The 19,332-nt window shown below is 46.7% G+C and overlaps 1 protein-coding gene across 2 annotated transcripts; it reads left to right on the forward strand.

The window, feature by feature from the left end:
- The first annotated feature begins 892 nt into the window (after positions 1 to 892).
- On the forward strand, positions 893 to 14,163 carry Sall2 (spalt like transcription factor 2). Of its 2 annotated transcripts, none has more exons than XM_074068414.1 (2): positions 893 to 1,204; positions 10,542 to 14,163. In XM_074068414.1, exons 1-2 carry the CDS (start codon positions 1,132 to 1,134, stop codon positions 13,493 to 13,495), a joined length of 3,027 nt encoding a protein of 1,008 aa, XP_073924515.1. In that variant the 5' UTR covers positions 893 to 1,131; the 3' UTR covers positions 13,496 to 14,163. The 2 variants fall into 2 exon arrangements, with proteins under 2 accessions (XP_073924515.1, XP_020026186.1); XM_020170597.2 differs by lacking the exon at positions 893 to 1,204 and adding an exon at positions 9,916 to 10,168.
- Positions 14,164 to 19,332: the final 5,169 nt, after the last annotated feature.

Genomic DNA, 19,332 nt, shown 5'->3' on the forward strand with positions numbered 1-19,332 from the left:
TTTTTTTTTGAGGTGCTGAGGACTGAATCAGGTTTTGTACATTCTAGGCAAGTGCTCTACATGAACCTACACCCCCAGCCTGCTTGTGGGATCCTTAAGGGTCCAATTTCATATCCACAAGAAAGTCCACAGAGTCCTTAACAATTGTTTTTAGCCTGTCTGTGAACGGACTACAGACAGTTCACAAATTCACTAGAGTCCATGACACTATTAGACAGAAAGCCACTGATCCTGTTGCTATTTTAAGCAAAATTCCAAGATTGATCATTTTCTTTCTTTCATGCTAGCTGTCTGGTGGCACTTTACATTTTTACTGATAGAGAAAACACACCTGAGTTCCAGGCCTATCTCTGCTTCATCATGGGGTGTAATCTTAGATAGGTCACCTAATCTTTGAGCCTTTTGATTTACCTGTAAAGGGGACCCCCATAAATAGCATCAGTAAAACCTGCCTAATCTTCAAAAGATGTCACATAAATGAAAATATGGTATAAGTTATCAAAAGCAACACATACACTGAGTTACTCTTATAATATCTTTACTCAGTCTTTCTGGCAACCTTTCCCCTACCCTTGTCGCCTGGAAGTGGCTGACTTCTTGGCCTCCTAATTAGGATCCACCAGAAAGTTCTTATTTTTAGTTTATACCCCAGAAGCATCCACATCATCAAACAGAGAGGTATAGAATTATGAAAGAACCAAAAAAGCATTGTGAAAATCTTGAAGAGTTAGGAGAGCAAGCCAGAGGCACAGGGAGAGGCCGAGCCCCGGCAGGGAGGAGAGGGTTAATTCCTTTCCTCTGCAGTACAAAAGAAAAGAGTGTGCGGAAAGATTAGGATTTTTGCTTTTACAATGGGAGCTGCAGAAGCGTAGGGAAGAAGCCGGAGAAAAAAAGGGGGCGTCTCCCCTTTAAAGACTTGCAGAGATTGAGAGAGAGAGAAAGAGAGAGAGAGAGAGTCAGGAACAGAGTCAGAGAGTCTGTCAGTCTCTGGGAAGGAAAAACATCTCTGCTTCACAGTGATTTGCATTGGGGAGATCGGACCAGGTCACCCCGGTTGAGACTAAGTGAGCGTTGCCCCTCCCTCCCCACCTCTCTCTCTCTCTCTCTCTCTCTCTCTCTCTCTACCCGGCAATGTCTCGGCGAAAGCAGCGGAAGCCCCAACAGTTAATCTCGGACTGCGAAGGTCCCGGCGCATCTGAGAACGGTGGGTGCTGGGGAGGGTGGGGGCGCCGGGGTCCAAGCCTGCTGGGTCAGGCGGGGCCAAGGGGAGGGCACCTGGCCACGGGTGAAACCCGGGCAGGACTTGGTCATTGGGGGTGCGAAGGAGACGCAGGATGCAAGTAGGTGACCTGCGCTGGAGAGAAGCCCCCTTGGCTTTTTCGGGATTCATTCTGTTGGTGTTTTCCTTGTTTTTCTCTGGATGGAATGGAGTTTTCAAACTGGCTCTGTCTCCCCACCCAAGAGTTTCTCTCCAGGTCCCCTTTGCTCACTGGTCTTTGTGCCGTTGCTAAGTAACGTCCTCAGACCTGAAGCCTCGTCTCTCAGGGGTGGGATTCCCCCCCACTCCCTTCTTTCTGGAGAGTTGGGTTGCAAGAGAATGAATTGGGTAAACGTGAAGGTTCCCCTGAGGGAGAAGAGAAAAAAGTTTCTCATTGTTGTGCTGAGCCGAGAGCAGATCAGAGCTCCCAGAGGGAGACAGCGAATGTCGGTCAGAATGCTGCCCGGTTTGGGGTGTGTATCCGTGTCTCTAGAGGGAGGCTGGAGGACGGGGTGCACTAGGGGTTTGTGTTTCAAGGGAGGCCAAGCCAAAAAAAAAAAAAAAAAGTGCAAGTTGACATTCCTGTTAATCTTTTATGATGGTTTTCCCGTATGATTTTTAGCAACAGATTTCCTTTATGAGGGGGAACATGTGTATTCTTACACATTCCAGTAAGCGAGAGACAGATGATAGAGTGAGGAGGGCACTAAGGGCGGATGCTGTTCATAAGCCTCAGAAACAATGAGGACAGGACAAGACCTTAGATTTCCAGAGTCTCAGGACCCTGGGTCCACTCCCTTACTTCAGGGTTTTCCAAACCTGCTCCTTAGTGATCTGTGAGGATCTAGATCTGCAAGTGTCCAGGTATTTCTTAGGATCAAGCAAGTTTTGGACATACTTGTGAATGGTATGGCTACACATGGGCACACTGTGAAAGTCTAGAAGTTCTGGCTCTATGATCAATTATTTAACTTAGACAGTTGATATACCCAATTATGTGCAATTAGGCACAGAGTTCTGAAGCCAAATGTGGGATTAGCTTTTGGCTAAAATCCTGACTCCAGCACTTGGTTAGCTGCGTAAGCTTTGTCGGCTTTCTCTGCCTCTCTGTACCTCAGTTTCCTCATCTGCTAAACAGAGATGAGTATATTAGGTGCCTCACTAGCTTGTTGTGAGGATTGAAGTGAGTTAGTGTGAAGCCTTTAGATAAATACTCAGACTAAACAAGTGTTTAATAAATGTAGCAAAGTACCTAGCATAAATAGTGCTAGGTGCTTAGTGGGAGTGAATCGTGTTGTTATAATTATATATGAGTGCAGTGGCACTTCTTGCAAGTGATTGAAACATGACCAAGAACCTCTTGCCAACTTCAGCATTTCTTTATGAGACCTGTGCTATGAGAAACTCTAGGACAGTATGTGTATAGATTAAATTAATCCTCAATTAACTTGTCTTTGCACCTGCTATAAAAAAGAGACTTCAGGTCAAATCAATGCTCCATGTGCAATGAAACCTTCAGAGACACATTAAGTTTGTGGTAGGACACACCCTCCCATGTCACTGCATTGCTGGGACCCCACTGTGCCTGTATTTAGAGGCTCTATGGTAGTAGGTAGCATCCTTTCTTCCTGAGACACATTAACCCTCCTTAATGCAGCTATAGGCCGGATGCTTCCTCCTTGTGCTCTACTGGAGACTTCCCCTGGAGCCCTCGGAGTTGCCTCACAGTCCTGCTCCCCTGCTGATTCAATTGTGGAGCTATGCAGAGCACTCACCGCCACCCCCACGAGCCATCCTCTCCTCTCCCTTCCATCTGCTCGCCCATTCCTCATACCACAGCTGAGGGGAGATCTGTGAGGGAGTCAAAAGGCATCTGCTCTGAATGGATTCTCAAGCCTTTTAAGATAGAGCCCCCACATGGGGCTATGGACACTTCAGGGTATGGGGCTGCTGTTACAAAACCATCCCTATAGAAACCATAAAAGTCTGAACCCAAGAGAAGCAGCAAACTTTAGTGGAAATTTTGCCTTTGAGCTATGAAAGGCAAAAACAAATATAAGGAGAAAGAAAGCACTAGTAACTTCTGTTAAGGTCTGCTTTGAAAACTCCAAGGGTTTTCTCATCAGAATTCCCCTGAGCATGAAAGGTTTTACCTAGGCTAGCTGCATAACCTGAAGTTTCATTTGGTCTCATCTGCAGTTGGCGGTTCTATCTAAAATTCATTCCTGTAAAAGGGGTTAGGGTGTAGCTCAGTGATTGCCTGGCATGCAAGCACTGGGTTATCCTTTACACAAAACTCTTAACAATTAGGTGACCCTCAGGCTTAGAAATTTTCCTTCTACCCCACAGGATGGCCCAAAACTAGGTAGGAAGGAGCTGGGAGTGTAGCTCAATGGTATAGCACTCCTCTAACATGCACGAGGCCCTGGGTTCAATCACCAGTACAGACAAAAAATTAGACAAGGAGGATTCTTATTTGGGGCATGCTGTGCCCTTTGGTGTCCGTGAAATCAGGGACATCACATGAGCATTAGCAGACAGTTATTTAGTAGCTGCGGTGCCACCAGTGTTCTCAGGAGTCTTGTCTTTTAAGCAATGTTTGCTACAGATGACAAGTCAAGCAGTCTGAAAAACCTGTTTTCCATCCCTGTTTTTGCTCAGCTTCCTAACCAGAGCACCAAAACCTAACTGAATAGTCATTGCACACAAGTGATGAGCAGGAAATAGTCTATTTACTTAAAAACTCTAGAGAGGAAAAACAACAACTCTCTCCCCTACAGAGTCTAGATATCTGAATTAGAGAACATAAGGGATGTAACTGGGGAAAATGCAAACTAGTACATCTGGGAAATAAAGGAAACGATCAGAAACCCAGATATTTAGTGAGAAGGAGAAACCAGGACAACAGCCAACAGATCTAGAGGAGAGAAGGGAGTACTTTAGATGGAAGTTGGCAGACAGTAAGGGAAGCAAAAGGGGAAAGAAGGCAAAAATAGAGGGCTCTGTTGTCTTCCATGGAAGTAGACTCTCATCTCCCAGATGATGTCCCTGGAACATTCAGCTGTAGGTACCCGCACCCCAAACCCTCCGTCAGAAAGCACATTTCCGAGAAGCTTGGCATGGGACTGCGTGCCTGTAATCTCAGCACTAGGGAGACTGAGGCAAGAGGAGAGTGAGTTTGAGGCCAGCCTGGCTACGCAGTGACACCTTGTCTCAAAAAACCAAAGAAGGGCTCAGTCTTTCTGAGACCCCTTCTGTATAGGGGCTTTTCTTCTCTTCTTCCTCTCTGCTTAATAAACTTCTGCTCTTTCACCCAACCCATTGTCCATGATTTTGATTCCCCAGAAAAAAAAAAAAAAAGGCAAATAAGAAAAAAGTAACTCAGGCCTAGCTAGAGTACTGAATAAGGAAGCACAAAATCTGGTTTTCAAATGAACCTGGACACTGATGCTATGTGACCTTGGGCAGGTCCCTTCTTCTCCCAGGACCTCTGCTTTCGACCTTCAGATAATTATGTTCGTGGCTAATATCTATGTACATTCAGGTAGTATGCTAAACCATTTTTGCATTTCTTCCCTTTTATTCCTCCCAACTCTGCTATTATCACCTCCCCAATTTCAAAAAAAGTTTTATTGTGGTGAAAAATACATAATAAATTTTACCATTTTTCAAGTGTACAATTTAGAGGCATTGAGTACAACCATCATGCTGTCCAGCCATCACCATCTATTTCCGGAATTTTTTCATCATCAGAAATTCTGCACCCATTAAACAAATTTCCATTCTCCCCTCCCCCAACTCCTGGTGGCTTCTAGTCCACCTGATGAGCTTACTAGTTCTAGGTACCTCATTATAAAATGAGTAATATGCTATTTGTTGTTTTGTGTCTAGTTTATTTTACTTAGCATTATGTTTTCAAAGATCATCCATGGCGCACATTCCAGAACTTAATTCCTTTTGATGGCTGTACCCCAATTTTAAAGAAGATTAAGAAACTTTCTCAAAATCTTTCTTAAGAAAGGGTTAAACTCAGGTCTGAATTACAGGACTCAATGAGAAGGTCAGATCGCCACAGTTTGTTCCTTCCAGCTCCAAAATAGCTAGTATCAATTCCATGTTTTGTTGAGTCCTTTGATTTCAGAAAAATGTCCATTAGGACCCTTTTCAATGGTTGACCTAAGATATTCATATTCTGAAAACAAATATCTTTCTCATTTGCACCAGGTGTACAAATTGTCATGCCTCTTTTCTACTATGTTGCATAGGCCACAGGCATAGTAATAAGTTTGGGTGCATTAGTTTGGTTTGACAAAGGATTGTGTGTGTGCATTTAGGAGAGAGGACTAAGAAAGAAGATGAGTCTTCTCTCTAAGAGGTAATCTTAGCAACAGTTACAGAATAATCAATTTGTTTATGAACATAAACAATTAGTGATGGTCCAATATTAATGGCAAGAAAATTTAAACAGGTCCTTACACAGCATGCTTTGTTTCCTTAAAGGCTGGATGATGCTTGAACATCTTTTACTTTTTTCCTTCTTTTTTTTTCTGGCAGTACTGGGGTTTGAACTCAAGGTCTTGTACTTGCTGGGCAGATGCTCTACCACTTGAGCCATTCCACCACTCCTGAAGTTTTTCATCTTATGATTAGACATATGGCTCAAAAAGAACTGGTGAAGTGGATCAGGTGGTAGAGCGCATGCCTAGCAAGCACTAGACCCGAGTTCAAACCCCAGTACCACCAAAAAAAAAAAAAAAAAAGAGGAAAATAATACAGTTGCTTAAATTCACAGTCAGATGCAAATAATATCAAATTCTATTGATGGAATCAGGTTTTCTCACCAGAAAAGGGTGTAAGAGAAACATGCTTGGGCAGAGTACAGAGGGAGCCTGATGGGAAGACTTAGCACTGAGCAGCTCCTTTTGCCTCGGTCCCAATTTTGACCAGGTTTAGATAAGGTCTGTGAGGAGCAGGGTAGGTTTGATAGGAAGGACAGGCCTCTAAACTCTAATGCTGTGATTCTCATCCTCAGCTGTACATTGTGCTGTGTGTGGGGGTTGGTTTTTTGGGGTGCTAGGTATTGAATTCAAGTCCTTAAGCTTGCTAGTCAAGTGCTCTAAACTGCATCCCAGCCCTTACTTTTTTAAGTTCCTTTAACTGTACGCTGGAATCACTAAGGAGTTTTACAAAATAGTAATGTCTGGATAGTAACTTTAGGGATTTTGAATTAATTTAACCTGGAGTGTGCCTCAACATTGGTTTTTTTGTTGTTGTTTTTTTTTCCTTAGTGCTGGGGGTTGAACCTGGGCCTCAGGCATTCTAGGTGAAGTATTGTACTACTGAGCTACATCCCCAGCCAGTTTAGAGGTAATCCTCACCAGCAGCAGTCTGAGAGCCACTGTCGAAATATACCACCCTGTTGCACACGACCCACCTATTTTTCTCTTTGTTCTCCCCAACTTTTGTCTCACAACCTAAAGCAGCAGTTGAGCGGGGGAAGGGAGGACTAGACTTGCAGGAGAAGCCACCTGGTTTCCTTTTTCTTTGTCATTTCAGCTCTTTGTAAATTTAAACAAGCATGTCCAGGTCCTATTCCTGTATCCACCCCAGACTTTGCAAGTGACCTAGGATAGCTTACCTCACCTTATCTGCCATCTAGGGACACCTTTACCAGCTTAGTTTGTTCCTGTGTTTCTGACTTTGTTCATGTCAGCATAAGAATCCTGTCCCTCTTTTCTGGATAGGCAGTGAATGTAAAGTGCTGCAAAGTGGAAGGTTCCTCTTACAGGTGGCTGTTGATCCGGCACCTATCACCAGGAACTAAATTTACTTTAAAGAAGAGTGCATATCAAATTACGCATCAGAAAGCCTGTTTCATTAAAGAGCAAGAAAGGGGACAGTGTTTTCCAGAAGATGAAAAGCAGGCATTTCTTTTTTTTTTTTCAGAAGACTTGACAAAACACCAACTGGATATCAAATGCTCAGTAGAAAATCTCCATCTGACTCCTCCCTCCATGAGGCCAGGAGAGCAAATGGCGGGCAGGAGCCACACAGGGCCTTTTTATGGCATTAGGGAGGCCAAAATTGTGAATGGTGCTTCACTGAACTACTGAGTGAACTTGGAAAAGTCACTTAACCTCTCCAAGCTTCAATTTCCTTATCTGTGAAAATAAACTGCATTGTACTATCCCTTGACTTAGGGTAGCTGAAATAGACCCCTCTTCATTTGTAAGGCCTAAGTCTAGAAGTACAGAGCCCATCCGATTCAGAGATGATTCACAATGCTAAAATCCTTAAGATTATCTGAAGTTTCAAAATATAATTCAGTAAGATGTTCCCAATGTATAAAGATAGACAAAATTTATATTGAGCCAGGTGCTGGTGGCTCATGCCTGTAATTCTAGCTAGATCAGGGGGACTACGGTTCAAAGCCAGCCCAGACAAATAGTTCAAGAGACCCTATCCTAAAAAAAACCATCACAAAAAAAAGGGCTGGTGGAGTAGCTCAAATCCCAGTACCAAAAAAAAAAAAAGTTGAACGTGATTGTTATTAGTATTTTAATTAGGTTTTTTATCACCCTCAAAAGAAATTCCTTAACCTTGACATATGTCAATGATATTAGCCAACATTTTACTCAAATTAATAAACTGGGGCTGGGGTATAGCTCAGTGGTGGAAGGCTTGCCTAGTATGAGCAAGATCCTGGGTTGAATCTCAGCCAGGCAAGGTTAGGGATAGCCTGGGACCTCTCCCACTCTCTGCTCAAGGGGTACTCCCTCTGGCCCACAGGTAACAGGAGGTAGGAGCTGAGGTATTGTCTCCCCCCTCCAAGTTCAAGGTGGTATAAAGCAATCCCCAGGAGACCCCATGCTCTCTTTCTTCCCTGGTCCCTTTTCCCTCACCTGGCGGGCCAGCTGACCCCTTCTCTCAATAAAGCCACCCTACCTGGCCCCATCCACGTGCTCTGCTTGGATTCTTCCACTTGCAGCACAAAAACCAGGATCTTCTGGTCACAGACTGCAAGGAGAGCGGTTAACAAAAATCCTCAACACCAAAAGAAGAAAATTAACGGGCAACCTAGAAACATTTCCTTTTAGTATATGTGTTTTATGTTACTTTATTTTGACTGTAACTTCTCTAATTGATGATAGTTAGGGCTCTACAAACTTAAGTCCCACACATATAAATATTATTTGCCCAGTTTTTCAGGCAAGGCATGTAGTGTCAGAGCATCCTAACTAGGTTTCGTCCTCAGCACAGGGGTGGGTCAATTATTTTGGTTCCCACAATATTTCTCTGAAGAAAACAGTGTAGCTACAATATTGTCATCTCACAAAAAGAGAAATAATAATATACATGGCGTGACTGGCCACCATGTTTCAGCCAGGCAGGAACAGAACTGGGACAACTTGGGTTTACTGATGCCCAGGCAAACCACAAAACCAGGAACCTGAGATCACTTCCTTCTAAGATAAAGTATTTTAGGAGGCTTGTTCCAGGCCAGCATGGGCTATATAGTGAGACCCCCCCCCCCCACGCCCCTCTCAAAAAAAAAAAAGCGGAGGGCTGGCACAATGGTAGAGCGCAGGCCGAGCATTCCTGGGTCATTCCCCGAACGCCGCAACAACCAAAAAAAGGGGGCGGGGGACATGCTCTGTACCTGGCCCAAACAGCACCCTGTGGAGGTAAGCAGGTGTTAGTCATTTCCAGGCGTTCTAACCTGGTTGGGGCTGAAAGGGGCGATGGACGCTAAACGGCTGCCTGGCAGCTCCTACTGCATTTTCCCCATTGTTTCAGGAGCTCCCCTCCCCCCAGGTTAGAGCTGGGTGGGCCACCGTAGGGCTTTGCGGGCGAACATCTCAAATCCACTGTCTGCCCCTCATATAAGGACAGTGTGCAAGTGTTGAAAGAGAGCAGAGGAAGAAGAGGATACTAAATGGGGGATAGCTTAAATAAGCTTGTACTCTATAAATTTCGGGTAGGCCTGGTGATTTGCAAAGCAGCTTGCATTCAGCTTTTACTCTTGGGGAGGAGGGGCGGGGAGTAAAGCGGTTTAGTGTTCCGCGGAGAAGAGTCCTGAAATGACTTCCTCAGAAATTCTACCTTGCAGCCGCCCACCATGAGAAACTTCTTTTGTGGAGAGGGATGGGGGTGGGAATGGAAGTGAAGAAGATAGAACAAAACTTAGGAGCATTTGGGATTGGGGGTTGCTGGTGAGGAGAGGATGTTTTTGCCTCCTCCTCCGCTCTGGCCCTCAGACCTCTGAGGAGATCCGACCACCCTCTTGAATTCATGTTTACCAGACCCTTTATCCTAAGAAAAATAAGGGAAGTCTATCGCTTTGCTCCATTGAGCAGGGCTACGTTTTCCCACTGCGCCCCTGGAGCTTACTGGGTGGAGACAGGCCTAGGCAAAGACATCTGAGGATGGGGGGAGCTGGCAGAGGGCAGGGGAAGGTGGTCCCCTACCGTGCCTCACCGCACCGGTCACTGAGCCCCAATAAACCCTCCAGGTTGTGGGCTCCAGCCCCTTACGGCCCCCCTCCCTCGCACTGCCGGCTTTCGCCTCCTGCAGCTCTCGCCTCCCCAACAGCTCCTCCCCGCAAACTCTCCTCCCTCTTCTCCCCTCTCCGGGCTTTCTCGCTCCAGCTCCTCCCTTCCTCCGCGCCTTCTCTCTCCCCTCCCCCTCCGCCTGCTCCCTGCCCCCGCCGCCGCCGATCTCCATCTCCGCAGTCTGGGCCGCTGGGTGCAGAGGCTGCCACAGCGTCGGCGGCCATCACCGCTTCCCCAATCCTGATACCCATTGTTTCCCACCCTATCCGGTTCTCTGCTTCCCCAACAACCATGGCACACGAAGCCGGGAGGAGCTCTCGTCTCGGGGGGCCCTGCGGGGAGCCTGCGGAGCTCGGAGGTGCGGTAGGGCCAGGCTTTGGCAGGGGCGGGGGCGAAAGGGACCCGCGGTTGATAAGGACTTTAAGGGGGCGGGATGAGATGCATGATTCTGTGCCTAGGCCCCGTCCCCACTCTCCGGGAACGGAAAAGCCGGGGGGGCGGTGTGCCAGAGGACTGGAGTGGAATGCGTTTCCCCGGACCCCCACCCCGTGGCCCTTTGCTGGGGTGTCTAGGAACCTCGCTGGTCAGGCAGGTCTGAGCGCCAGCCTGCACGACCTGAGGGGCTCATATCCCCACCCCCAACTAGCGGTTACTGGGCTCCTTGTTAATTAGATCTTCCGTGTACCCAACCCAACCGCGCCACCCACGCTCTCTCCTTATCTTCTCCCCAGGTGATGCTAACGAGGAAGACCACCCCCAAGTCTGTGCCAAGTGCTGCGCACAATTCACTGACCCAGCTGAATTCCTCGCTCACCAGAACGCATGTTCTACTGACCCTCCTGTAATGGTGATAATTGGGGGCCAGGAGAACCCCAACAACTCTTCCGCCTCCTCTGAACCCCGGCAGGAGGGCCACAATAGTCCCCAGGTTATGGACACAGAGCACAGCAACCCCCCAGATTCCATGTCCTCCGGGCCCACTGATCCCACCTGGGGCCCAGATCGGAGAGGAGCGGAGCCTTCAGGGCATTTCCTGGTCGCTGCCACAGGTACAGCGGCTGGGGGAGGTGGGGGCCTGATCTTGGCCAGTCCCAAGCTGGGAGCAACTCCATTACCTCCAGAATCCACCCCTGCACCCCCTCCTCCCCCTCCTCCTCTCCCTCCAAGTGTAGGCAGCGGCCACTTGAACATTCCTCTTATCTTGGAAGAGCTGCGGGTGCTGCAGCAGCGGCAGCTCCATCAGATGCAGATGACTGAGCAAATCTGCCGGCAGGTGCTGCTGCTTGGCTCCTTAGGCCAGACGGTGGGTTCCCCTGCCAGTCCCTCAGAGCTTCCTGGGACAGGAGCGGCCTCCTCCACCAAGCCCCTACTACCCCTCTTCAGCCCCATCAAGCCTGTGCAAACTGGCAAGACACTGGCACCTTCCTCCTCCTCCTCCTCTTCCTCCTCCTCCTCCTCTTCCTCTTCTGGGGCAGAAACACCCAAACAGGCTTTCTTCCACCTTTACCACCCACTGGGGTCTCAGCATTCCTTCTCTGCTGGAGGGGTTGGGCGAAGCCACAAACCCACCCCTGCCCCTTCCCCAGCTCTGACAGGCAGCACAGATCAGCTGATTGCCTCACCTCATCTGGCGTTCCCAGGCACCACAGGACTGTTGGCAGCACAGTGTCTTGGGGCAGCAAGGGGCCTTGAAGCCACTGCTTCCCCAGGTCTCCTGAAGCCAAAGAATGGAAGTGGTGAGCTGGGTTATGGGGAAGTGATGGGTCCCTTGGAGAAGCCTGGTGGAAGGCACAAATGCCGTTTCTGTGCCAAAGTATTTGGCAGTGACAGCGCCCTACAGATCCATCTTCGTTCCCACACCGGTGAGAGGCCCTATAAGTGCAATGTCTGTGGCAACCGTTTTACCACCCGTGGAAATCTCAAAGTGCATTTCCACCGCCATCGGGAGAAGTACCCTCACGTGCAAATGAACCCACATCCAGTGCCAGAACACCTAGACTATGTCATCACTAGCAGTGGCCTGCCCTATGGTATGTCTGTGCCACCAGAGAAAGCTGAGGAGGAGGCAGCCATGCCAGGTGGAGGTGTTGAACGAAAGCCTCTGGTGGCCTCCACCACAGCACTCAGCGCCACAGAGAGCCTGACACTGCTCTCCACTGGTGCAGGAACAGCTGCAGCTCCTGGGCTCCCTGCTTTCAATAAGTTCGTGCTCATGAAAGCAGTGGAGCCCAAGAGTAAAGCTGATGAAAACACTCCCCCAGGGAGTGAGGGCTCAGCCATCAGTGGGGTGACAGAAGGTGGCACAGCAACCCGCATGCAACTAAGTAAGCTGGTGACTTCGCTACCAAGCTGGGCACTACTTACCAACCACTTCAAGTCCACTGGCAGCTTCCCCTTCCCTTATGTGCTAGAGCCCTTGGGAGCCTCACCCTCTGAGACATCAAAGCTGCAGCAGCTAGTAGAAAAGATTGACCGACAAGGAGCCATGGCAGTGGCTTCTACCGCCTCAGGAGCCTCCACCACTTCTGCCCCTGCACCTTCATCTTCAACCTCTTCTGGACCTAACCAGTGTGTCATCTGTCTCCGGGTACTGAGCTGCCCTAGGGCCTTACGCCTGCATTATGGCCAACATGGAGGTGAGCGGCCTTTCAAATGCAAAGTGTGTGGCCGAGCCTTCTCCACCCGAGGCAATCTTCGCGCACATTTTGTGGGCCACAAGGCCAGTCCAGCTGCCCGGGCCCAGAACTCCTGCCCCATCTGCCAGAAGAAGTTCACTAACGCTGTCACTCTGCAGCAGCACGTTCGGATGCACCTGGGGGGCCAGATCCCTAACGGTGGCACCGCACTTCCTGAGGGTGGAGGAGCTGCTCAGGAGAATGGCTCTGAGCAATCTACCATCTCTGGGGCAGGCAGCTTCTCCCAGCCCCAGTCCCAGCAGCCATCACCAGAAGAGGAATTATCTGAGGAAGAGGATGAGGACGAGGAAGAAGAGGAAGATGTGACTGATGAAGATTCCCTAGCAGGAAGAGGTTCAGAGAGTGGAGGTGAGAAGGCAATATCAGTGCGAGGTGACTCGGAAGAGGCATCTGGGGCAGAGGAAGAAGTGGGGACAGTGGTAGCAGCAGCCACTGAAAAGGAGATGGTTAGCAATGAGAAAGCGACTCCACAGTGTTCTCTGCCACCACCTCCTGACAGCCTGGATCCACCTGAGCCAATGGAGCAGGGAAGCAGTGATGTTTCAGGAGGAGTGGAAGAGGGGGCCAAACCTGAGACGAGCTCAAGCCCAGCGACAGCACTCACCCAAGAAGAAGGAGGCACCAGCATCCCCTTGGTGGAGGAGCTGAGTTTGCAGGAAGCCATGAGAAAGGAGCCAGGGGAGAGCAGCAGCAGAAAGGCCTGTGAAGTGTGTGGCCAGCTCTTTTCCACCCAGACAGCTCTGGAGGAGCATCAGAAGACCCACCCCAAGGAGGGGCTACTCTTCACTTGTGTTTTCTGCAGGCAGGGCTTCCTTGAGCGGGCTGCCCTCAAGAAGCATATGCTGCTGGCTCACCACCAGGTACCACCCTTTGCCCCTCATGGTCCTCAGAGTATTGCTGCTCTGTCATTGGTCCCTGGCTGTTCAACTTCCATCACTCCCCCGGGGCTCGCCCCCTTCCCTCGGAAAGATGATCCCACAATCCCCTGAGCCAGTTTTCTGTACTTGATACCCTTTGACCCAGGGAGCAGAAACCAGGAGCTCCATAGAAGAACTTCAAGGATTTTTGCGCCCTTATTTTGTCTTTTTCTCTGCGTTCTTACTTAATATGTCTCTAGTGGCTTTTCTCTAGTCTCTGAGCTTAGAAATTGTTGTGCTTATTAACGGTATATCCCCCTAAGGAATTCCTGTCCCCTCTTCATTCTTTGTAACTGAGGAAAATAGCTTCTCCACAGCTTTCACATTCTCAAGGGGAATCCTCTGCTCTTCCTCTTCTTTTCCCTTTGGCAGGTGCACCTGAGCACCCATCTTTGGAAATGCAGCCTGGCCCAAAGAGGCTGGCTGCTGTTGAGGGCCCAGTGCCACTCCTGGCTGGTGACCAGGTCACACCCTGCAGGGCATCTTGTCCCAGGACCTTCCTGCCCAACTGGTGGCAGTGGTTTCCCTACCTTTCTGCAACCAGTACATAGCTTTCCTGTCATTTGGTTTGCCCACCAAGTCCTGGACCTCAGCTCCACCTCCACTACCACTTCAGGCCTGGCACCACCTCTGCTGTTTGGTGCAGGAACTGTGCCTGGATGGTGGATCCACAGAGGCCAAGGGGTCGATAGCTTCCTTCCCATCCCCCTTATTTCAGTCTCCTGCATCCACGGCAGTACTTAAGAATCCCATCATAAAAAAGTAAAACTGTACCTTCCTTCTCCTTCCCCAGAAGGCGCTGACAATGAAGATGTAGTAAATGGTGGTTCAACCCCAGGAGATAGGGAGAAACAAATGGCTTGGGACACTTCACAATAAATCTTTTGATTTGTCACATTAAGGCAAAGGTGTTGGCTGGTCAATGTGCAAGGATATGTCCAGCTTTTCATTTATTGTGGCTGCTCAGAGTTGGGAAGCAAGCAGATTTCTTGCCAAGAAGTCTCCCTTGGCATGTTTTGGGAAAGATGAAGTTCATATCTTTAAGGAGCATTTTTGGTGAGGGTGGTTGATGAAGTAAAGATGGAGAAAGAGTTGAGTTGAGGCATGTTCCTAAAGCATAGGGCTTCAGGGAAGCCTATGCTTCCTTTCTATGTGTTCCTTTCTATGTGATTAAGAAAGGAACATGCTATAAGGGAGGGGCCCCCCGAGTTGTGAATAGGAACATTCTCACGCATGCTCCTTTGGGCTAATACTGACATAGTGTGCAGCAGTGCCCCAGGGATCATGGGGGATTTTCCTAGCACTAGTGTGCTTCTAGTTTTAGCTAACTCCTTCCTTTATCCCCTGACCCCATGTATTTTCCTTCTCTTCCTCTCCCCAATTTTGTCTGATCATGGACCAGGGCTTATGTCTTTGCCAGTGTTTGGTTTTAAGACTCCAAGACTCTGGGAGACAAGCTCCAGGTGGTTCCTTCCTGCCTCTCTGTCTTGTAATCATATGTAGTGTTTACTCTTAACATAGGATCATTTGGAACAGGAGTTCTGAGGAGGAGAGAGAGGGTTTTGCTGTTGACTGACTTGAAAGATGGCTTCTCCTCCAAAGTAGTGGGTTCCAGAGCTTCCTAACATAGCGATATGTCAAGAGCAGAGAGGGGAAATGCTACTCTTTCCCTTCCTCATCATTAAAGGTGTTTGGCCAAATATTTGTGTGTGTCTCCTTATTTTATGACAAAATAGCCAGCTGGGGTGTGATATGGGCAGATTTCCTTCCTACCTACATCTCCTGCCAAAACTGAACATATGGTATTGAAATATTTAATTTATTCAGCCTTGTCTTAAAACAGCCTCCAGTGAAGGAGGTGGGTCAGGAATCCTTCCATTCCTTTAACCTCTCCCACTCCCATTGGACACAAATAATGCCATTTAGCCAATTAAACCAGACTTGGCTTTAGGTGCTAGTTTCCATTATAGTAGCAGCTATCAGTGAGGTTCTACTGACCCCTCCTGGGGCAGGTCAGCGCTACTGAGCCTGTCTCCCGCCCCTCTTTACAATCTTTAGCAGTTAATTCACCTTTTTTTCAGCCTCCTCATTCTTTTATATTTTTTTGCAGTACTGGGGTTTGAACTCAAGGTTTACACATTGAGCCACTCTGCCAGCCCTTTTTTTTGAGATAGGGTTTCACAAACTATTTGCCCTCCTGATCTCTGCCTCCTGAGTACCTAGGATTACAGGGGTTCACCACTGGTGCCTGGCTAGGCCTCTTCATTCTTTTTTCTCTCTTCCTCTCTCATTCCCTTTCTTATTCTTTCTCTTCACCTCTTTATTTTTCATTGTGCCTTTAATTTCTTCTTGCAGTGGACCCTATCCCTACCATTAGCCCCACTATTAGCCCACCATTTCTCACTATCAATCACTGTTCACTGGATTATCTTTTTGGAAGTTGAATTAACTCTAACCTACTGGAATGTGTATGGAAATAAATGCAGCTTGGGGTTGGGGTATGGCTCAAATGCCTGCCCAGGAAGAAGAAGACCCTGAGTTCAAACCCCAGTACCATAAGAAATTAGTCAAAAAAGCCAGTTTGTGAAACATTTACATGAAGCAAGAGACAGCTTTTTTTCTCATTCAGTTAATTTTTTGAGGATTCACTATTTCATAAGCCAAGTGTTCCTTAGACACAAAGGAATATAAGACACGCGGCACTTAGGTGAGCTCAGTCTAGGAGGGAGAGTGCAAACAAATACTATTTTATGGTGGTAATAAGGACTATGACAGGAACAATATCCTGTGGGATCCCAAAGAGGGCAATAACTAACTCATAATCCAAAATTGGAGACAAGAGGGGGCATACAATTGTCTTTCCTAATAACCACTCTCAAATATAGTAACTGACATAATCCACATGGCAATCAAGGGACCAATGCAATTACCATTTAAGAACATGTAAGATACATTAAGCCCCTTTATAAAATAGACCTGTGCTGCTTTTGAGTTGCCTGTTCAAGAAAGAACTGACTAGCTACAAGGAGACTGATTAACTGACAGCCTTTAGCTGTTCCAGTGTCTGGCCAAAAACTGATCCAAATGCTCAGCATTCCTATGGAGCACAGGACTCCAATGGGCAGTTTGCTCCAGAACTCCCCATTGGGCTGGCAGAGATTGTCAGGTCTGCATTGTTCTCTTCCCATACCTTTTATAGAGGTTACTGTCCAGTAGAACTTCTAGACCCCTAACTGTCTCAGCATTTGCTTCTCAGAGAATTCAACCTGTGTCACCCCTGAAAAAGGCCGAGATTCTGTTGGCATGTTTTGTTCCTCACAAGCTCCTGTGCCTGGGACTCTGCTTACCATCCTTAGAACTTAGCCAATCAATGAATATTGTCTACTAATCCCCAAAACAGATTTCACTAGTCTTATTCTCAGAACTGTGATTTTATATAGTGTGTTTTCAAGCATTTAATAACAGTAGATTGATTAAGCCTACTGGACATTTTTCTTTTTGTCATGTGGTAAAAAGCCAAGTATGACCAAGACTTAAAGGGGAAAAAAATTCTGCCAGAGAACCAAGTAAGCTGTACATTGTTTGGTCAGTACTGTGACTATTTCAGCAATTCACTGCCATATAACAAACCATTCACAAAACTTGGTGTCTTAAATAATAATTATATATTTGTTTATAGTCCACGGATTGCCTAGGTAGGCTTTGGTAGGATGACTTAACCTATGTTCCTCGTGGTAAGGACTAGGATTACTAGAATTACAGCTTCAATATGAGACTGGAGAATCCATGGCCTAACTCACTCTGGCCCCTTGAATAGATGGATGGACGGGAACACTAAACTTTATCCTTATAGTCTTCCATCTGCTATGGTCTCTTCTCGTTATAAGTGGTCTATCAGGGCAACTGAACTACCACAAAGGCCCTGGATCCAAGAGGGCAAAAACAAGCTGAAAAGGTTCTTAGGGCCTAGGTTCTGGAGCTGAAGAAATACCACTTCTGCAACATTTGTTAGCCAAATCTAATCAGAAGGTCAATTCAGATTCAAGAGGAGGGTAAGTTTGATGGGAAAAGAAGCAAAATCCTATTACATAAGGGCATAGGGGGACACACTAGGCATTGTTGCAAATGATGAGCCTATCTATCACAGCAGATAGGAGGACAGGTTAAGTGTAATGCATGTGGCACTCATCTCACAATTAGGCTTTCACTCTGTTTTGACTATAAATCTGTTTCCTCCTCTCTGCATTCAGGGTGCTATGCAGACTAGCAAAGAGTGGGCAGACAAGAAATCAGTGGCTTTCTTTTTTTTTTAAATATTTTTCTATTTTTTATTTTTGCAGTACTAGGGCTTGAACTCAGGGCCTCACGCTTGCTAGGCAGGCACTCTACCACTTGAGCCACTCCACAGTCCTTGCAATGGCTTTCTTTTGAAAAGCAAACTGATCATAGGAGTGTAGAAAGAATAATTCTCTAAGAAGATCATGCTAAGTGACCCTCCTGTGCCTCTAATATTTGCCTGATTTACTACTGTAATAATTTTCCTAAAAAAAAAAAATCTGAAATCAAAGACTTTTGGGAGCTTCTTTGACTTGGTTGACTTTTCAACAGTACTTATTGCAACTTCTTGTCCTTTGTATCTAAGGGGCAGCAATCCAGACGTTAAGTACCCAAGTTCCGTGAGACTGAGTATCTTCTACTGAAAACCCTTCCTTTCCTAGACACAATACTTGTGTTTAAAGGATGAACTTTGAAGTACTGTCTTTAAGCTGGCATGATGGTGCATGCCTATAATTTCAGCATGTGGGAGACTGAGGTAGGAGCATCTTGGGTTTAAGGCCAGTCTGGTCTACATGGGCAAGTTCAAGTTCAAGTCCAGTTTGGGCTACATACTGAGACCATCTCAAAAAAAAAAAAGCAAGAACTGTTGTCTTTAAGAGGAAATCAACTGCTTTCATTTTCTGCAAGGCTATATCCTATACTCTGGTTCTCTATATTTAATCTTACTAGCATATTATTATTATTTTTTACTTTTTATTTTTAATTATTTATTTTGGTGGTGCTCGGGTTTGAACTCTGGACCTCATGTTTGATTGGCTGGCATTCTGTTTGAGCCAGTCCACCTGCCTAATCTTACTAGTATATAATTTCTGTATATTTCATGTCTATGTATTAAGTACCTTGAAAGAAGAGTGATCTTGGGATTACATTCGTGACACAATGAGTTCAATCCCCAGCATCACACACACAAAAAATTGACTTTATAAAGTGAGGAACCCAGATTTGTAAGATGGACAATGGTGGCTCAGGCCTGTAATACTAGCTACTCAGGAGGCAGAGATCAGGAGGACTATAGTTCTAAGCCAGCCAGGGCAAATAACTCATGAGACCCTATCTCAAAAAAACCAATCACAAAAAAAAGGGATGGTGGAGTGGCTCAAGGTGTAAACTCCAAGGTCAAATTCTGGTACTACAAAAAACAAACAAACAAACAAACCCAGATTTGTGAATAATTAACTATTAGCAATACTATAATACAGCAACCATGGGATTATCTCACTTCAGTAATGGGTATGTCTAAATATAAGGTCACAGGCTATACTCCAAATGAAAGGACAAAATAAAAAAAGATTCCTTATCCACTTTCTTAGGGCAATTGTTAATCCAGGTATCAAAGGAAGCCAAAACCCTTAGAGCAGTCTGCTTGAGTAACTGTCCATTTCTTCACATTAGCCAACTCTCCCAGCAGTATTTCAAATGAAGAAAACAGTATTTTGCTTTCAGTTTAGTATAATCCTGATGTTCAAAGCTCCTATGAGTTCATATTCACTTCTGTGTTCTCTTCTGCAATGCTCACATGTAAAGTTACATATCTCAAAAAGGAGTATAGATTGTCACTCTAGAGATGAACT

Source organism: Castor canadensis, chromosome 3 (genome assembly GCF_047511655.1).
Source record: "Castor canadensis chromosome 3, mCasCan1.hap1v2, whole genome shotgun sequence".
Taxonomy (NCBI): domain Eukaryota; kingdom Metazoa; phylum Chordata; class Mammalia; order Rodentia; family Castoridae; genus Castor; species Castor canadensis.

Coding starts and splice junctions, on each gene's coding strand:
- Sall2 (XM_074068414.1), top strand. CDS start 1,132: ATGTCTCGGCGAAAGCAGCGGAAGCCCCAACAGTTAATCTCGGACTGC. Junction 1,205..10,541: donor TCCCGGCGCATCTGAGAACG/GTGGGTGCTGGG, acceptor TCTTCTCCCCAG/GTGATGCTAACGAGGAAGAC.